At 35.7% G+C, this 13660-nt stretch overlaps 2 protein-coding genes across 3 annotated transcripts in view; both read left to right on the top strand.

The window, feature by feature from the left end:
- The first annotated feature begins 1794 nt into the window (after positions 1 to 1794).
- On the top strand, positions 1795 to 4548 carry LOC108318432 (olfactory receptor 4A16-like). Its single transcript, XM_017549466.2, has one exon. It carries the CDS (start codon positions 1838 to 1840, stop codon positions 2822 to 2824), a length of 987 nt encoding a protein of 328 aa, XP_017404955.1. The 5' UTR covers positions 1795 to 1837; the 3' UTR covers positions 2825 to 4548.
- A 7526-nt stretch (positions 4549 to 12074) lies between these two features.
- LOC108318433 (olfactory receptor 4A15) overlaps positions 12075 to 13660 on the top strand; it is a 7188-nt gene continuing 5602 nt past the window's right edge. For both annotated transcript variants that reach the window (XR_005203502.1, XM_017549467.2), the window contains exon 1: positions 12075 to 12198. The gene's annotated coding sequence lies outside the window, so the exon portion shown is untranslated. The remainder of the gene's footprint in view (positions 12199 to 13660) is intronic.

Below are 13660 nucleotides of genomic sequence, written 5' to 3' on the forward strand. Positions count from 1 at the left end.
GGTCCAACTTTTTACTATAATTATGCTTGCTTCTCATCAAGATACATTCCATCACAGGTAAAATTACTACTCATATAACTATTATATTATAAGACATACAGTTTTATTGTGTGACCCCTAAAGGCTTTCCTGAATTGTAAAGTATCTTACCCTTTTTTTTCCTGGACTATGTCTATAAATCTTATCAAGTTGACAAAGATCTGCATGATTGTTCTGAGTCTGTGTTCACAGTGAGGCATTCAGGAACACTAACAACAGCTATCATTTATTGAGCCCTTACCAGGTACTTAGTAAATAAACATTTACTAAGTCTCTATTGATTTCCTCATCCAAACAGTTCAATAAACCTTCCCTTGAATATTCTATATTTTCTTGGCTCTTTGCTTTGTTGTAATAAAATAACAACTCTAAGAGGTAAGCACTCTTGTTATCCCCATTCTAAAAATGATGAAACTGAGAGGTTTAGTAAGTGCCGCAAAGTCGCATGGTCAGTGACAGTGGTGAAGCAGGGATTGCAGCAGAGGCAGTCTGGCTCCAGGGTCCACATTAACCACAGTGCACTCTCTCTCCGAAGAAGTCCTGGTTCTTAAACAGGGACACACTGAGTAGAAAACTTAGTCATTATTTGCTCATTCTATTTATAAAATCCCATGTACCACAGGCTAACATTTTTCCAGTAAGTGTAATATGCCTGGAAATTATTTAATTATAAAAATATGAAAAATAAAATTGTCAGCAGAATACTATAAGGTAGGGCTACACTAATAGTATTATAGAGGGTTTGACTGGAAAGGACTCTGAGTTTATCTAGTTCAATCCCATTGTTTGCCAGTGAGCAAATTGAGACAGATGTGTAATTACATTTAGAAAATGACTCCAACCCATGCCTTCTTACTCTGAGCTTGGAATTTCTCCTTCAGTATTTCTTTTTTTAATCTGGATGCTAAGGTTGTATTTTTGAGCACTCTTAGTACCTGAACAGCATTATAAATAAAACAAAAACCTACTAGCTGCTGATGTAGTAGTGGTGACAGGGTTGAGTAGTTTAGTTAAGTTTAAAACTATGCTGAAAATTAGAATAGTAAAGGTGTTAGAAATTTTACTACAGGCAAGGATGTAATGGAGAGAATTACAGCTCCCTAGAAATCAAACAGTCAGAGGTTTTATGGTTATTTATGCTGTTGAAAGTTGAGTCTCTTGAAATTTAATGAGAGATTAAAGAAGACTGATTATTCTTTGAGACACGGAGGTCTGAATGTTTAACAGCAGAAGGTCATAGTACTGTGAGATATTTCAGAAGATGATAATTTTGTTGCTACACAGGTCATATTGTAAAGATACCACATCTACTACAAATGTGAAGGAATGAATCTATGTTAATTTAGTTATTTCAAGTTTATAACTTATAACAAGTTTATAAGTGTAAGTTTCTTGAGAGAGGAAAACTGTTCCCTGTCCATCAAAGCTGATTGCTGTGCAAAAAAAGTAACCTATTTTAAATATGAAGTTATTAAAGTTTGAACGATGGTTGCACCTTTAACTATTTTTCTGTATAGAATACCCACTAAGACTCAGAGACAGATCATTTACCTGTTGGCTGAAAACAAATTCTTCTGAGCGATATAGACTTTTCAAGGGAAGGTCTATTGGACTTTTTGGACGAGGAACACCATAGAGACTTAGTAAATGCTTATTGAGTATAAATGACTGTTGGAGATATAACAGTGGAGATGTGCTCTGTTACGTAATAGACGTATTTACATTCCTGTTCACTATTTCGGTACAGGTCCTGCTCTCCTGAGCTCTCAGTTCTCATACAAGCTTGGAAGAAGAGTAAATGAGACAGAGTAACAATGTTACAGAATTTGTCCTCCTGGGGCTCACTCAGGATCCTGATGTGCAAAAAGCATTATTTGCCACGCTTTTACTCATATACATTGTGACAATGGTGGGAAATCTCCTCATTGTGGTGACTACTCTCAGCAGCCCCTCCTTGAGCTCCCCAATGTACTCCTTACTTGCCTACTTGTCACTTCTGGATGCCATATATTCCACTGCCATGTCACCCAAATTGATGATGGACTTACTCTGTGATAAAAACAGCATTTCCTTCTCAGCTTGCATGGGTCAGCTCTTCATAGAACACTTACTTGGTGGTACAGAGGTCTTCCTTCTGGTGATGATGGCCTTTGATCGCTATGTGGCCATAACTAAGCCACTGCACTATTTGAACATCATGAATCGACAGGTTTGCATCTTTCTCTTGGTGGTGGCCGTGGTTGGAGGTTTCATGCACTCTGTGATTCAAATTGTTACTGTGTACAGTCTACCATTCTGTGGCCCCAATGTCATTGACCATTTTGTCTGTGACATGTACCCATTATTGGAACTGGCGTGCACTGACACCTACTTTATAGGCCTCATTGTGGTTGCCAATGGTGGAACAATCTGTATGGTCGTTTTTACCTTTCTGCTAATCTCCTATGGAGTCATCTTAAACTCCGTTAAAACTTACAGTCAGGAAGGGAGGCGTAAAGCCCTTTCTACCTGCAGCTCCCACATCACCGTGGTTATCCTCTTTTTTGTTCCCTGTATTTTTATGTATGTTAGACCTGTTTCCAACTTTCCCTTTGATAAATTCATGACTGTGTTTTATACAATTATCACACCCATGTTGAATCCTTTAATGTACACGTTGAGAAATTCAGAGATGAAAAATGCTATGAGAAAACTCTGGTGTAAAAAGTTAAATATAGTTAGAATAAGAGTTTCTCCCTCACTGAACATGTTTGTTACTAGTTCTAAGGCAACAAATAGCCAGTAAATTCTATCTGGATAATGTAGTCATTCAACAGATTCTGTAGGGATGCTTCTCTCTAACTACATAAAGCCGTCAGAAAAATAGAATAAATTATCCACTGAGACTAAAATCAATCTAATAGAGAAATTTTGGAGAATTAATATAAGTCACAGATAGTGGCCTTGGTATGAGTAAAAATAAAACCGAGCTCACCTTGTAACTTAATTTTTCTCAGTTTACATTGAAATAGGACTTAGAAAAAAAATGGTTTATTCTTTTCAAAAGAGAAAACACAAGCCATTTTCTTCTGTAGATGTACTGTTACCCAAATTTGTGAGAAAACAATTTGGCTAATACGTAGAACAAATTTCTGGGGCCAAGAGAGTGGTTTTTAAATCTTATTGTTTATTATTCTATCAGTAAAGCAGGTTTCTATATTATTAGTTTTGTTTTAAGATTACTTTCATTCCTCAGGTCATGTCTATGCATTTCCAGTTCAGGATATTTGGATGACAGGTGATATTGTCTTTAATTAAAAACATTATGAGTAGACAATTTTGTTAGATGGAATGTAGATGATGATGAAAACAGAATCTAGTTCTTTACTGCAGGAAAAAAATACTTTTCTTTAGTTTTGAGAACTGTACTAATCCAAGTTGTAAACATACTTTTATGATTTTCCTCACTATTTCTCATGTGAATTTTTGCCATTCTTTGAAGAAAAGGCAAAGCTTCTTATTTTGTATTCATGATGCTGAAAATATGAATAAGGAAATGTATTATTTTGTGTAAGCAATATGTTTTCTAAATGTTGTATTTAAATTGCTTATAGACTTAAACATGATTTGATGTGGTATAGGCAACATTTTGGTTTTCAATTTCACGTTAAAAACAAGTTTTTCTCAGTGTGCAGCCACCTTAGGACATCAGAAAACAAGAAGATTGAATTGCTTTAATTACAATAGAGAACATTATGCTTTGTATGATTTAATTTTTTAAAATAAATTTCATTATGTATGTTGAAAATATACAACATGATGTTATGGGATACACATAGAGAGTAAAAAGGTTACTATTGTGAGGCAAATTAATATATGTATCATCTAAAACACTCACTTTTTGTGGAAAAACAGCTGACATCTACTCATTTAGCATAAATACCAAATGGAGTGCAATTTTGTTACCTATAGTCCTCACGTTGTACCTTAGAGGATATAAAATAACAGAAGCAGAAAGGAACAATGAACACGTCTAGAGATCTAATGTACAAAAATTTACTTTTCTAAATAAAAAATGTTATAACTTTCATTACTTAAAAATTGTATAATTTGTATGAATACCAAATGATATGTAAAATTCATAGTATTATCAATATAATTGAAACCACCTGTGTGTACCACCCTGATGCCATTCCTCTGCCTCTCGCCAGAGATAAACCCAATGCTAAACATTTTGTTAATCATAGTTAAAATAGTTAACTACATATGTACTTTTTCTTAAAAGATATTGTTTAGATTTTTATATTCCTTGCCTTTATTAAAATTATATTGCCCATAGTTTTCTAAATTTTACTTTCTTCCACAATGTAAGTGTTCTAAGATTTGATGATATTATGGTATGGTGCTTTAGTCTCTTTTTGCCTGGTTTATATTATTCCATGTATCAATATACCACAATGTATGCATCAATTAAATCAGAGGCCATTTACATTGTTTTTAGTTTTTTCTTTTTTTTTAATGTTGCACAATATGCTGCTATGGACATCCTGAAAAAATATTTTTTGTTAAGTATAATGCTTATATACCTTTACAAATTATTGCTTTTTTTTCTAATGTTATATTACTAATCAGCTCATCAACCAGTTAAGTTTCTCCTACCAATAGTGCATAAGAGTTTCATTGCTCTACATCCTTACCAACACCTCAGTATAGTGAGATGTTTGATACTTTTGCTAATGTAATAGCTTTAAGACTGTGAATACATTGTGGTTTTCATTTGCAATATTTATTGCTATTGAAGTTGAGTATATTCTTAATGTGTTTATTGGATCTCTGTTTTTTTTTTTTTCTAATTTTCCTTAGATCATTAAAAAGTCAAAAAAAAACATGCTATAGAGGATGTGGAGAAATAGGAATACTTTTATACTGTTGGTGGAAGCATAAATTAGTTAAACCATTGTGGAAAACAGTGTGGTGATTCCTCAAGGATCCAGAACTAGAAACACCTTTTGACCCAGCAATCCCATTACTTGGCATATACCCAGAGGATTATAAATCATTCTACTATTAGGACACATGCACATGTATGTTTATTGTAGCACTGTTCACAATAACAAAGCCTTAGAAACAACCAAAATGCTCACCAATGATAGACTGGATAAAGAAAATGTGGCACATATACACCATAGAATACTATGCAGCCATAAAGAAGGATGAGTTCATGTCCTTTGCAGGGACATGGATGAAGCTGGAAACCATCATTCTCAGCAAACTAACACAAGAACAGAAAACCAAACACCACATGTTCTCACTCCTAAGTGGGAGTTGAATGATGAGAACACATGGGCACAGGGAGGGGAACATCACACATTGGGACCTGTCGGGGGGTGGGGGCTAGGGGGCTAGAGGAGGGATAGTATTAGGAGAAATACCTAATGTAGATGATGGGTTGATGGGTGCAGCAAACCACCATGGCATATGTAAACCTAAGTAACAAACCTGCATGTTCTGCATATGTATCCCAGAACTTAAAGTATAATAAAAAAAATAAAAAAATATATGTACCTAGTAATAGGATCACTGGATCATATGATACTTTTAATTTCTGAGAACCCTTCATGCTGTTTTCTGTAATAGTTGTGCTAATCTGCATTACTAGCAACAATGTGCAGGGGTTCCCTGTTCTCCACATCCTCACCAACACTTGTTAACTTTTGTCTTTTTGATATAGCCAGTCTAACAGGTATGAGGTAACATTTAATTGTGGTTTTAATTTGCATTCCTCTGATGATTAGTGATTTTGAGCATTTCTTTATATACATTTTCGATCTTGTTTAGAGAAATGCTTATTCAGATCTGATATGGTTTGGCTGTGTCCCTACTCAAATCTCATCTTGAATTCTCACATGTTGTGGGAGGGACTTAGTGGGAGCTAATTGAATCACAGGGATAAGTCTTTCTCCTGTTGTTTTATGATAGTGAATAAGATCAAGAGATCTGTTGGTATTATAAAGAGGAGTTTCCCTGCACAATCTCTCAGAGAGCTTGTCTGCTGCCTTTAATGTAATACCTGACTTTTTCCTCCTTGCCTTCTGCCGTGATTGTGAGGCCTCCACAGCTATGTGGGACTATAAGTCCATTAAATTTCTTTCTTTTGTAAATTGTCCAGTCTTTAGTATTTATTTATCATCAGTGTGAAAACAGACTAATACGGTAAATTGGTACTGGGAATGGGGCCCTGCTGAAAAGATACCTGAAAAATGTGGAAGTGACTTTGGGACTGGATAACAGGTGGCGTTTGGAACAGTTTGTAAGGCTCAGAAGAAGACAGAAAAACATGGGAAAGTTTGAAGCTCCCTGGAGATTTGTTGAATGGCTTTGACCAAAATACTGATAATGGCATAGTTAATGAAATCCAGGCTGAGGTGGTCTCAGATGGAGATGAGAAATTTGTTAAGAACTGGAGCAAAGGTGACTATTGTTATGTTTTAGCAAAGAGATTTGTGGTATTTTTCCCATGCTCTAGAGATTTGTGGAACTTTGAACTTGAGAGAGATGATTTAGGGTACTGGGCAGAAGAAAGTTTTAAGCAGCAAAGCATTCAAGATGTGACTTGGGTGCTGTTAACAACATTAAGTTTTATAAGGGAAGCAGAGCATAAAAGTTTGGAAAATTTTCAGCATTACATTGTGATAGAAAAGAAAATCCCATTTTAGAGGAGAAATTTAAGCTGGCTGCAGAAATTTGCACAAGTAATGAGAAGCCAAAGGTTAATCATCAAGACAAAGTGGAAAATGTCTGCTGGGCATGTCAGATACCTTTGCAGCAGCCTTTCCCAACATAGGCCTGGAGGCCTAGAAGGAAAAAATAGGTTTCATGGGCCTGGCCCAGGGTTCCTCTGCTGTGTTCAGTCTAGGGACTTGGTTCCCTGCCTCACAGCTGCTCCAGCCATGACTAAAAGGGGCCAAGGTACAGCTCAGGCTATGGTTTCAGAGGGTGCGAGCCCAAGCCTTGGCAGCTTCCACATGGTGTTGAGCCTGCAGGTGCACAGAAATCAAGAATTGGGGTTTGTGAACCTCTGCCTAGATTTCAGAGCGTGTATGTAAATGCCTAGATGTCCAGGCAGAAGTTTGCTACAGGGTTGGAGCACTCATGGAGTACCTCTGCTAGGGCAGGGTAGAAGAAAAATGTGGGGTTGGAACCCTGACACAGAATACCTACTTGGGGGAGCTGTGGAACTGTAAGAAGAGGGCCACTGTCCTCCAGACCCCAGAATGGTAGATCCACTGACAGCTTGCACCATGTGCCTGGAAAAGCTGCAGACACTAACACCAGCCAGTGAAGGCAGCCAGGAAAGAGACTGTACCTTGCAAAGCTGCCCAAGACCATGGGAACAGGGGTGGAGCTGCCCAAGACTATGGGAACCCACCTCTTGCATCAGCATGACCTAGATGTGAGACATGGAGTCAAAAGAGATCATTTTGGAGCTTTAAGATTTGACTGCCCTGCTGGATTTTGGACTTGCATGGGGCTTGTAACCCCTTTGTTTTGGCCAATTTCTCCCATTTGGAATGACTGTATTTACCCAAGGCTAACAGCAGAACAGGTGAAGCTGAGGAAATAATCTCAGAACTCAAAGACTGGCTGTTTGAAATAACTTAATCAGACAAAAATGAAGAAAAAAGAACTTAAAAAAATAGGCAAAACTTCTGAGAAATTGGGGTTATGTAAGGAGACCAAGTCTATGACTCACTGGCATCCCTGAAAGAGATGGGAGAAAGCAAGCACCTTGGAAAACATATTTCAGGATGTACTTTATGAAAACTTTGCCAACATTGTTAGAGGGAAACATTCAAACTCAGGAAATGCAGAGAACTACTGTGAGATAATACACATGAAGAACATTCCCAAGACACATAATAATCAGATTCTCCAAAGATGAAATGAAATAAAAAATGTTAAAGGCAATTATAGAGAAGGGGCAGGTCACATACAAAGGGAAATTCATTGCGCTAATAGTGAAACTTCCAGCAGGAAACCATACAAACCAGAAGAGAGGCCTCTATTCAGCACTCCTAAAGAAAAGAATTTCCAAACAAGAATGTCAGATCTGGCCAAATTAAGCTTGATTAGTGAAAAATAAAAACAAATTATTCTCAGACAAGCAAATGCATAAGGAATTTGTTACCACCAGACATGCCTTACAAGAGGTTCTGAAATGAGCACTAAATGTAGAGAGACTACTATAGCCACTACAAAAACACACTTGAGTACACAGACCAGTGACACTATAAAGGAACCACGCAAATGGAGCTGCTTAATAACCAACTCACAACACAATGACAGGATCAAATACACACAATTCAATGCTAACCTGGAATGTAAATGGGCTAAATGCCCCAATTAAAAGGCACAGAGTGGAATGTTGGATTAAAAAAAAACACAACAACAAAGAAAACAAAAAAACAAGATCCAATGTTATGCTGTCTTCAAGAGATCCATCTCATATGCAGTGATACCCAGAGAATCAAAGATATGGAGTAAAGTCTGCAAAGCAAACTGAAAACAATAAAAAGCAGGGGTTCTAATCCTAATTTAAGAAAAAAACAGACTTTAAACCAACAAAGATCAAAAAAGACAAAGAAGGGCATTGCATGACGGTAAAGGGTTCAATTCAACAAGATCTAACTATCCTAAATATATGTGCAGGGAACAATGATGCATCCAGATAAATAAAGTAAGTTTTTAGAGACCTGCAAAGAGACTTGGGTTCCCACATAATGATAGTGGGAAACTTCAACAACCCTCTGACAGTATTAGATAATCAAAACAGAACACTAACAAAGATATTCAGGACCTGAACTCAACACTTGACCAACTTGATCTAATAAATATCTACAGTATTCTCCAATACAAAACAACAGAACATACATTCCTATCATCATATGGCACAAAATCTAAAATAAAACCAACTGAACATACAACAATACTCAGCAATTCAACAAAACTGAAATCATGTCAATGCAATTTCAGATTTTCTCAACAATAAGAAAATTACACAAACCTTACAATTAATGAAAATTAAACAATCTGTTCTGAATGACTTTTGAGTAAATAAAGAAATTGAGGTAGAAATCAAGAAGATCTTTGAAATTAATTAGGAAAAAATACAACTTACAAAAATCTCTGGTATACGGCTAAGGCAGTGGCAAAAAGAGAAGTTTATTGCAATAAATGTCCACATCAGAAAGTTAGAAAGATGTCAAATTAACAACCTCACAGCTAGTGGAACTAGAAAAGCAAGAGCAAACCAACCCCAATGCTAGTAGAAGTAAAAAAATAACCATAATGAGAGCTGAAATGAGGGAAATTAATACACACAAAAATTTACAAAAGATTAACAAATCCAGGAGTTTATTTTTTGAAAGAATAAATAAGATAGACCAATAGCTAGACTAATAGATAGAAGATACAAATAAACACAATTAGAAATGAGAAAGAAGATGATACCACTGAACCCATAGAAAGACAAAAAACCCTCAGAGACTGCTATAAACATCTCTATGCACAGAAACTAGAAAACCTAGAAGAAATGAATAAATTCCTGGATACATGAAACCTCCCAAGATTGAACCAGGAAGAAACTAAATTCCTGAACAGATCAATAATGAGTTCCAAAATTGAATAAGTAATAAAAAATCTATTAGCCCAAAACAGTTCAGGACCAGATGGATTTACAGCTGAATTCTACCAGATGTATAAAGAAAAGATAATACCATTCCTATGGAAAATATTTCAAAAGTAAGAAACTTACTGGCCTTTGATACAGTTATGTTTATGTTAATATCTCTCTGTGTCCATTGCTTTGTTACAGGTGTTATTCCCTAGAGCACGCACCAACAAATCCTCCATACAAATCTATCAGAAACGATTTTTTTGGAAATAAAACCCACACATTTTTGTAAATGTTCTTTGCTCTTGGTTCTCTCAGAGGGGGTCATAAATTGAATTGTTATGGTTCTCCTTTTCTGGTTTCTTCTTACCAGAGCTTTGTATGGAGTTGTTGAAGCTTCCCACAAAAACAGAAGACTGTTTTTGTCTTCTGTTCATTTTGAAGTCCTGAATTAAGATTTCTATATAGGTAGAGTAATAGTTGAAGTTTTTGGGTGTCTTCTAAGATTTCTAGTTCATAGGTGCCCTCTTTATAATTGTTTTTAGCATAGTACAAAATTTAAGTGAGGAAGGGAGAATTAGAATACCTCTAGATTTGTCATACTTCTTTGTTTCCTCAGAACTTTAATTTCCTCTTTTTACTTCCTTACTTTCCTTTACCATGAAGTCACCCAAGAGTACCTTTCCTTGCTACTTAGTCCTCATCTCCCCCAGAAGTGATGCCCTTTGGAGAATACCATCATAGGTCCTGCATATTTTCCTTCTTCCTCTCTGCTCAACATCCTGCTTTATCAGACATCAGACCTCTCATTAATGATTTTGAAATTAATGTGACTTACAGTTTTGTGGGTGATTCAGGCTGTGCTCCATTTCCCTTGGGCTTCCTACCTCCGTCTCCTGTTCTCTACAGTCTCTTCAGGGTTCCCCCACCTTCCTCTCTGTTTGTAGCTGCAGAGATCTCTCTGCTGGGATTTGATGTTTATTTCTCTATTCAGAGGTAATTTGAAATTCATAGTATTCTCAGTGTCAGTTATGCTAAATGTCCTAGTTATGTGTGATATTATGTACTTGCTGTGTTGTATGTATTGAATGTTTTTTTGGAGAATGTGTAGAGGGATTCTGACTTCAGGAGCTGCCATTGTTATATAAAAGACATCTGAATATTGAGTGTCAAATATTTCTGTATTTAATTTAATTTTTTCCTCATAATAACACTTTTAAAATTATAGGTTCTAATTATTTGTTTCTGTATTATTTTTTAAGAAAGATTTTCCCCCCTCTGGACAAAATTTCTGTGTTGGGTTTGATAAGTGGATGTTATCTCATCTGAGTTCAATTGAAACCTTTAATAAGTTGATTAGCAATGGTCTTGTGCTGTTCTCATTAGGTATGTTTGCCATACACAAAGACTTAAGCTTTCCATTTCACTCTGGTGCCTTCCTAGAGCTGAGAATTTAAAATACATACTGATTAATCAGGAGCAAAGGAGTCTTGTTCATGCAACTTTATGTCTTTGTTTTTTAATAAGGGATTTGCTCTTTAATGTTACAGTGCTATTTTTTTTTGGCACCTAATTATCCTAAAGTATTTGTCCAGGAGAAACTTCTAAAAATATAGAATGCCCTGGAAAGATCGTGTGGAAGGGCTTTATTCTCTGGGGCATGATTCCTCAGTGAATTAATTTGGAACAAGCAACCTCGGGGACAAAGTGTTTGAACAGCTCAGTGAAATATTTTGCTGTTCATTGTTGATTAAGTCATTGCTTCTCTTACCGGGGAGAAGATTTCTTGTCAGCTGTTAATGTTACTGTCAAAATAGGAAATAAAAGCCAATACCAGACATAGGTGATGGGGGGATGAAGGCAGCAAACCACCTTGCCACGTATGTACCTATGCAACAATCCTGCATGATCTGCACACTTAGCGCAGAACCTAAAGTACAATTAAAAAAAAACTTTAAAAAAAGCCATTACCTTACCAGACATGAACAATACTAAAGAAGTAATATAAACATATGAGCCCTTTTAAAATACTCAAAACAAAGCCCAGTTTTTAGATTATTTTTGCGCACTATTGACTAAGAATGTTATAAAAAGTTCGTTCAATTAATGAGGTCAGTAAACATAATAATGGTGTTTTAAATTTCTTCAATTTTAATATATATATTCTCAATGACAACTTTCCAATTTGGTGATTCCTCAGTCATATCAACTGTTTATTCCTGAAATCAACTCTTGATAATCCCATAATCCAAATGAAAATGTTTATGAAATTTGAAGATGATCACGCTTTGTTCAGGCAAAAGGCAATAAATCCATCACTGTGTGACAAAGCATTTGCAGCTTCAGTGACCATATGCCTTCTTTTCTTTGCACTCGTGCCTGTATTTATAGGGTGTCAATCCTGACTTATCTTCATTGAACTAGGCAGTAATTTTCTAGGAACAAAGAAAAAAACTGCAGAAGCCTGGATTTGGAGCAAGTGACCAAGGAGGAAATAGAAAACCCAGGTAACAAATTTAAAAAGTTTTTCACTGCTGTTATGATAGGGGCAAAATAGACTTTATTTGAAAGAGTTATGTATCTTTCTTAAAAAGTAGGTTTTCTTATTTAATCTCAAGTGTCTTATGCCAGAACCTTCAAGAATAAAACAGCATACACATTTTTTTTTCATTTTGTGGAATATTATTAGTATAAATACAATGTTAATAATTTTCTCCAAATTTTTAATTAGAATTGTTTAATTATATATTGAAATAAAATGCATAGCACAACATAACAACATGACTATATTTAGTATTTACAGTAACTTCATTTAGATTGCTTTATATAATTTAGAGAATATAACAATTATTTATCTTGTATCTTAATACGTTGATAACAGTAAGGGTTACTATATTTATTTATTTATTTATTTTTACCTTGTATATAGTATTTTTAAATGTCCTGGTTCTGTGCTGAAGTTTTATTTGTGTTGATTTTTTTATTATGATAATATACACATAACACATTGCTATGCAATTATCATCACTGCCCATCTCCAAAATTTTCATCATTCTAAACTGAAATTCCATATTCATCAAACAATAATTTTTCCTCATCCCCTCCTCTTCACCCCTGGTAACCACTGTTGTACTTTCTATGCCTATGAATATGACTATTCTAGGTGCCTTATAATAGTGAGATTACACCATATTTGTCATTTTGTGTTTGGCTTAGCATGTCTTCAAGGTTCACCCACGTTGTAGCATTATCACAACTTCATTGCTTTTTAAGGTAGAATAATACCCCCTTGTCTGTATATACTATAATTTGTTTATTCATTCATTAATTGATGAGCATTTAAGTTGTTTCCATCTTTTGGCTATTGTGAATAATTCTGCCATGAACATCAGTGTACAAATATTTGTTTCGGTCTGTGATTTCTGTTCTTTCGTGCATAGCCCTCAAATAACATTCACATTACCATGTAAACATTCACCACCTGTCTTTCTCCATAGCTCATTCCCCTCTTTGACATTTGTTATTAAAACTAATTTAATCTGAGATGCCTCTTTGTAGATTAGGGGATCAACCGGGTCCATAGCAGGGTGTGTCCAGTTTTACTCACTACATTTTTAAAACCCTAAAAATAAGGACAAATTTATGTAGTTAACTCATAGGGAGGAACCGATGTTGGCATTTTCCCTAAGTCTCTGTAGATCTTGTACCTAATGACATTTATAACTCCTGTTTCCATGGACATTAAATTACCCTTTCTAATATGGTATATGCATAGGTCCATAAATTTACCCAGCACAGTAACTAGACTTTTCAGAACACGAGTTTTCATATTTTATAAAGATTGCTATTGTAGGCCGGGCGCGGTGGCTCAAGCCTGTAATCCCAGCACTTTGGGAGGCTGAGGCGGGTGGATCACGAGGTCAAGAGATCGAGACCATCCTGGTCAACATGGTGAAACCCCGTCTCTAC

Source organism: Cebus imitator, unplaced genomic scaffold, assembly GCF_001604975.1.
Source record: "Cebus imitator isolate Cc_AM_T3 unplaced genomic scaffold, Cebus_imitator-1.0 Scaffold218, whole genome shotgun sequence".
NCBI lineage: Eukaryota > Metazoa > Chordata > Mammalia > Primates > Cebidae > Cebus > Cebus imitator.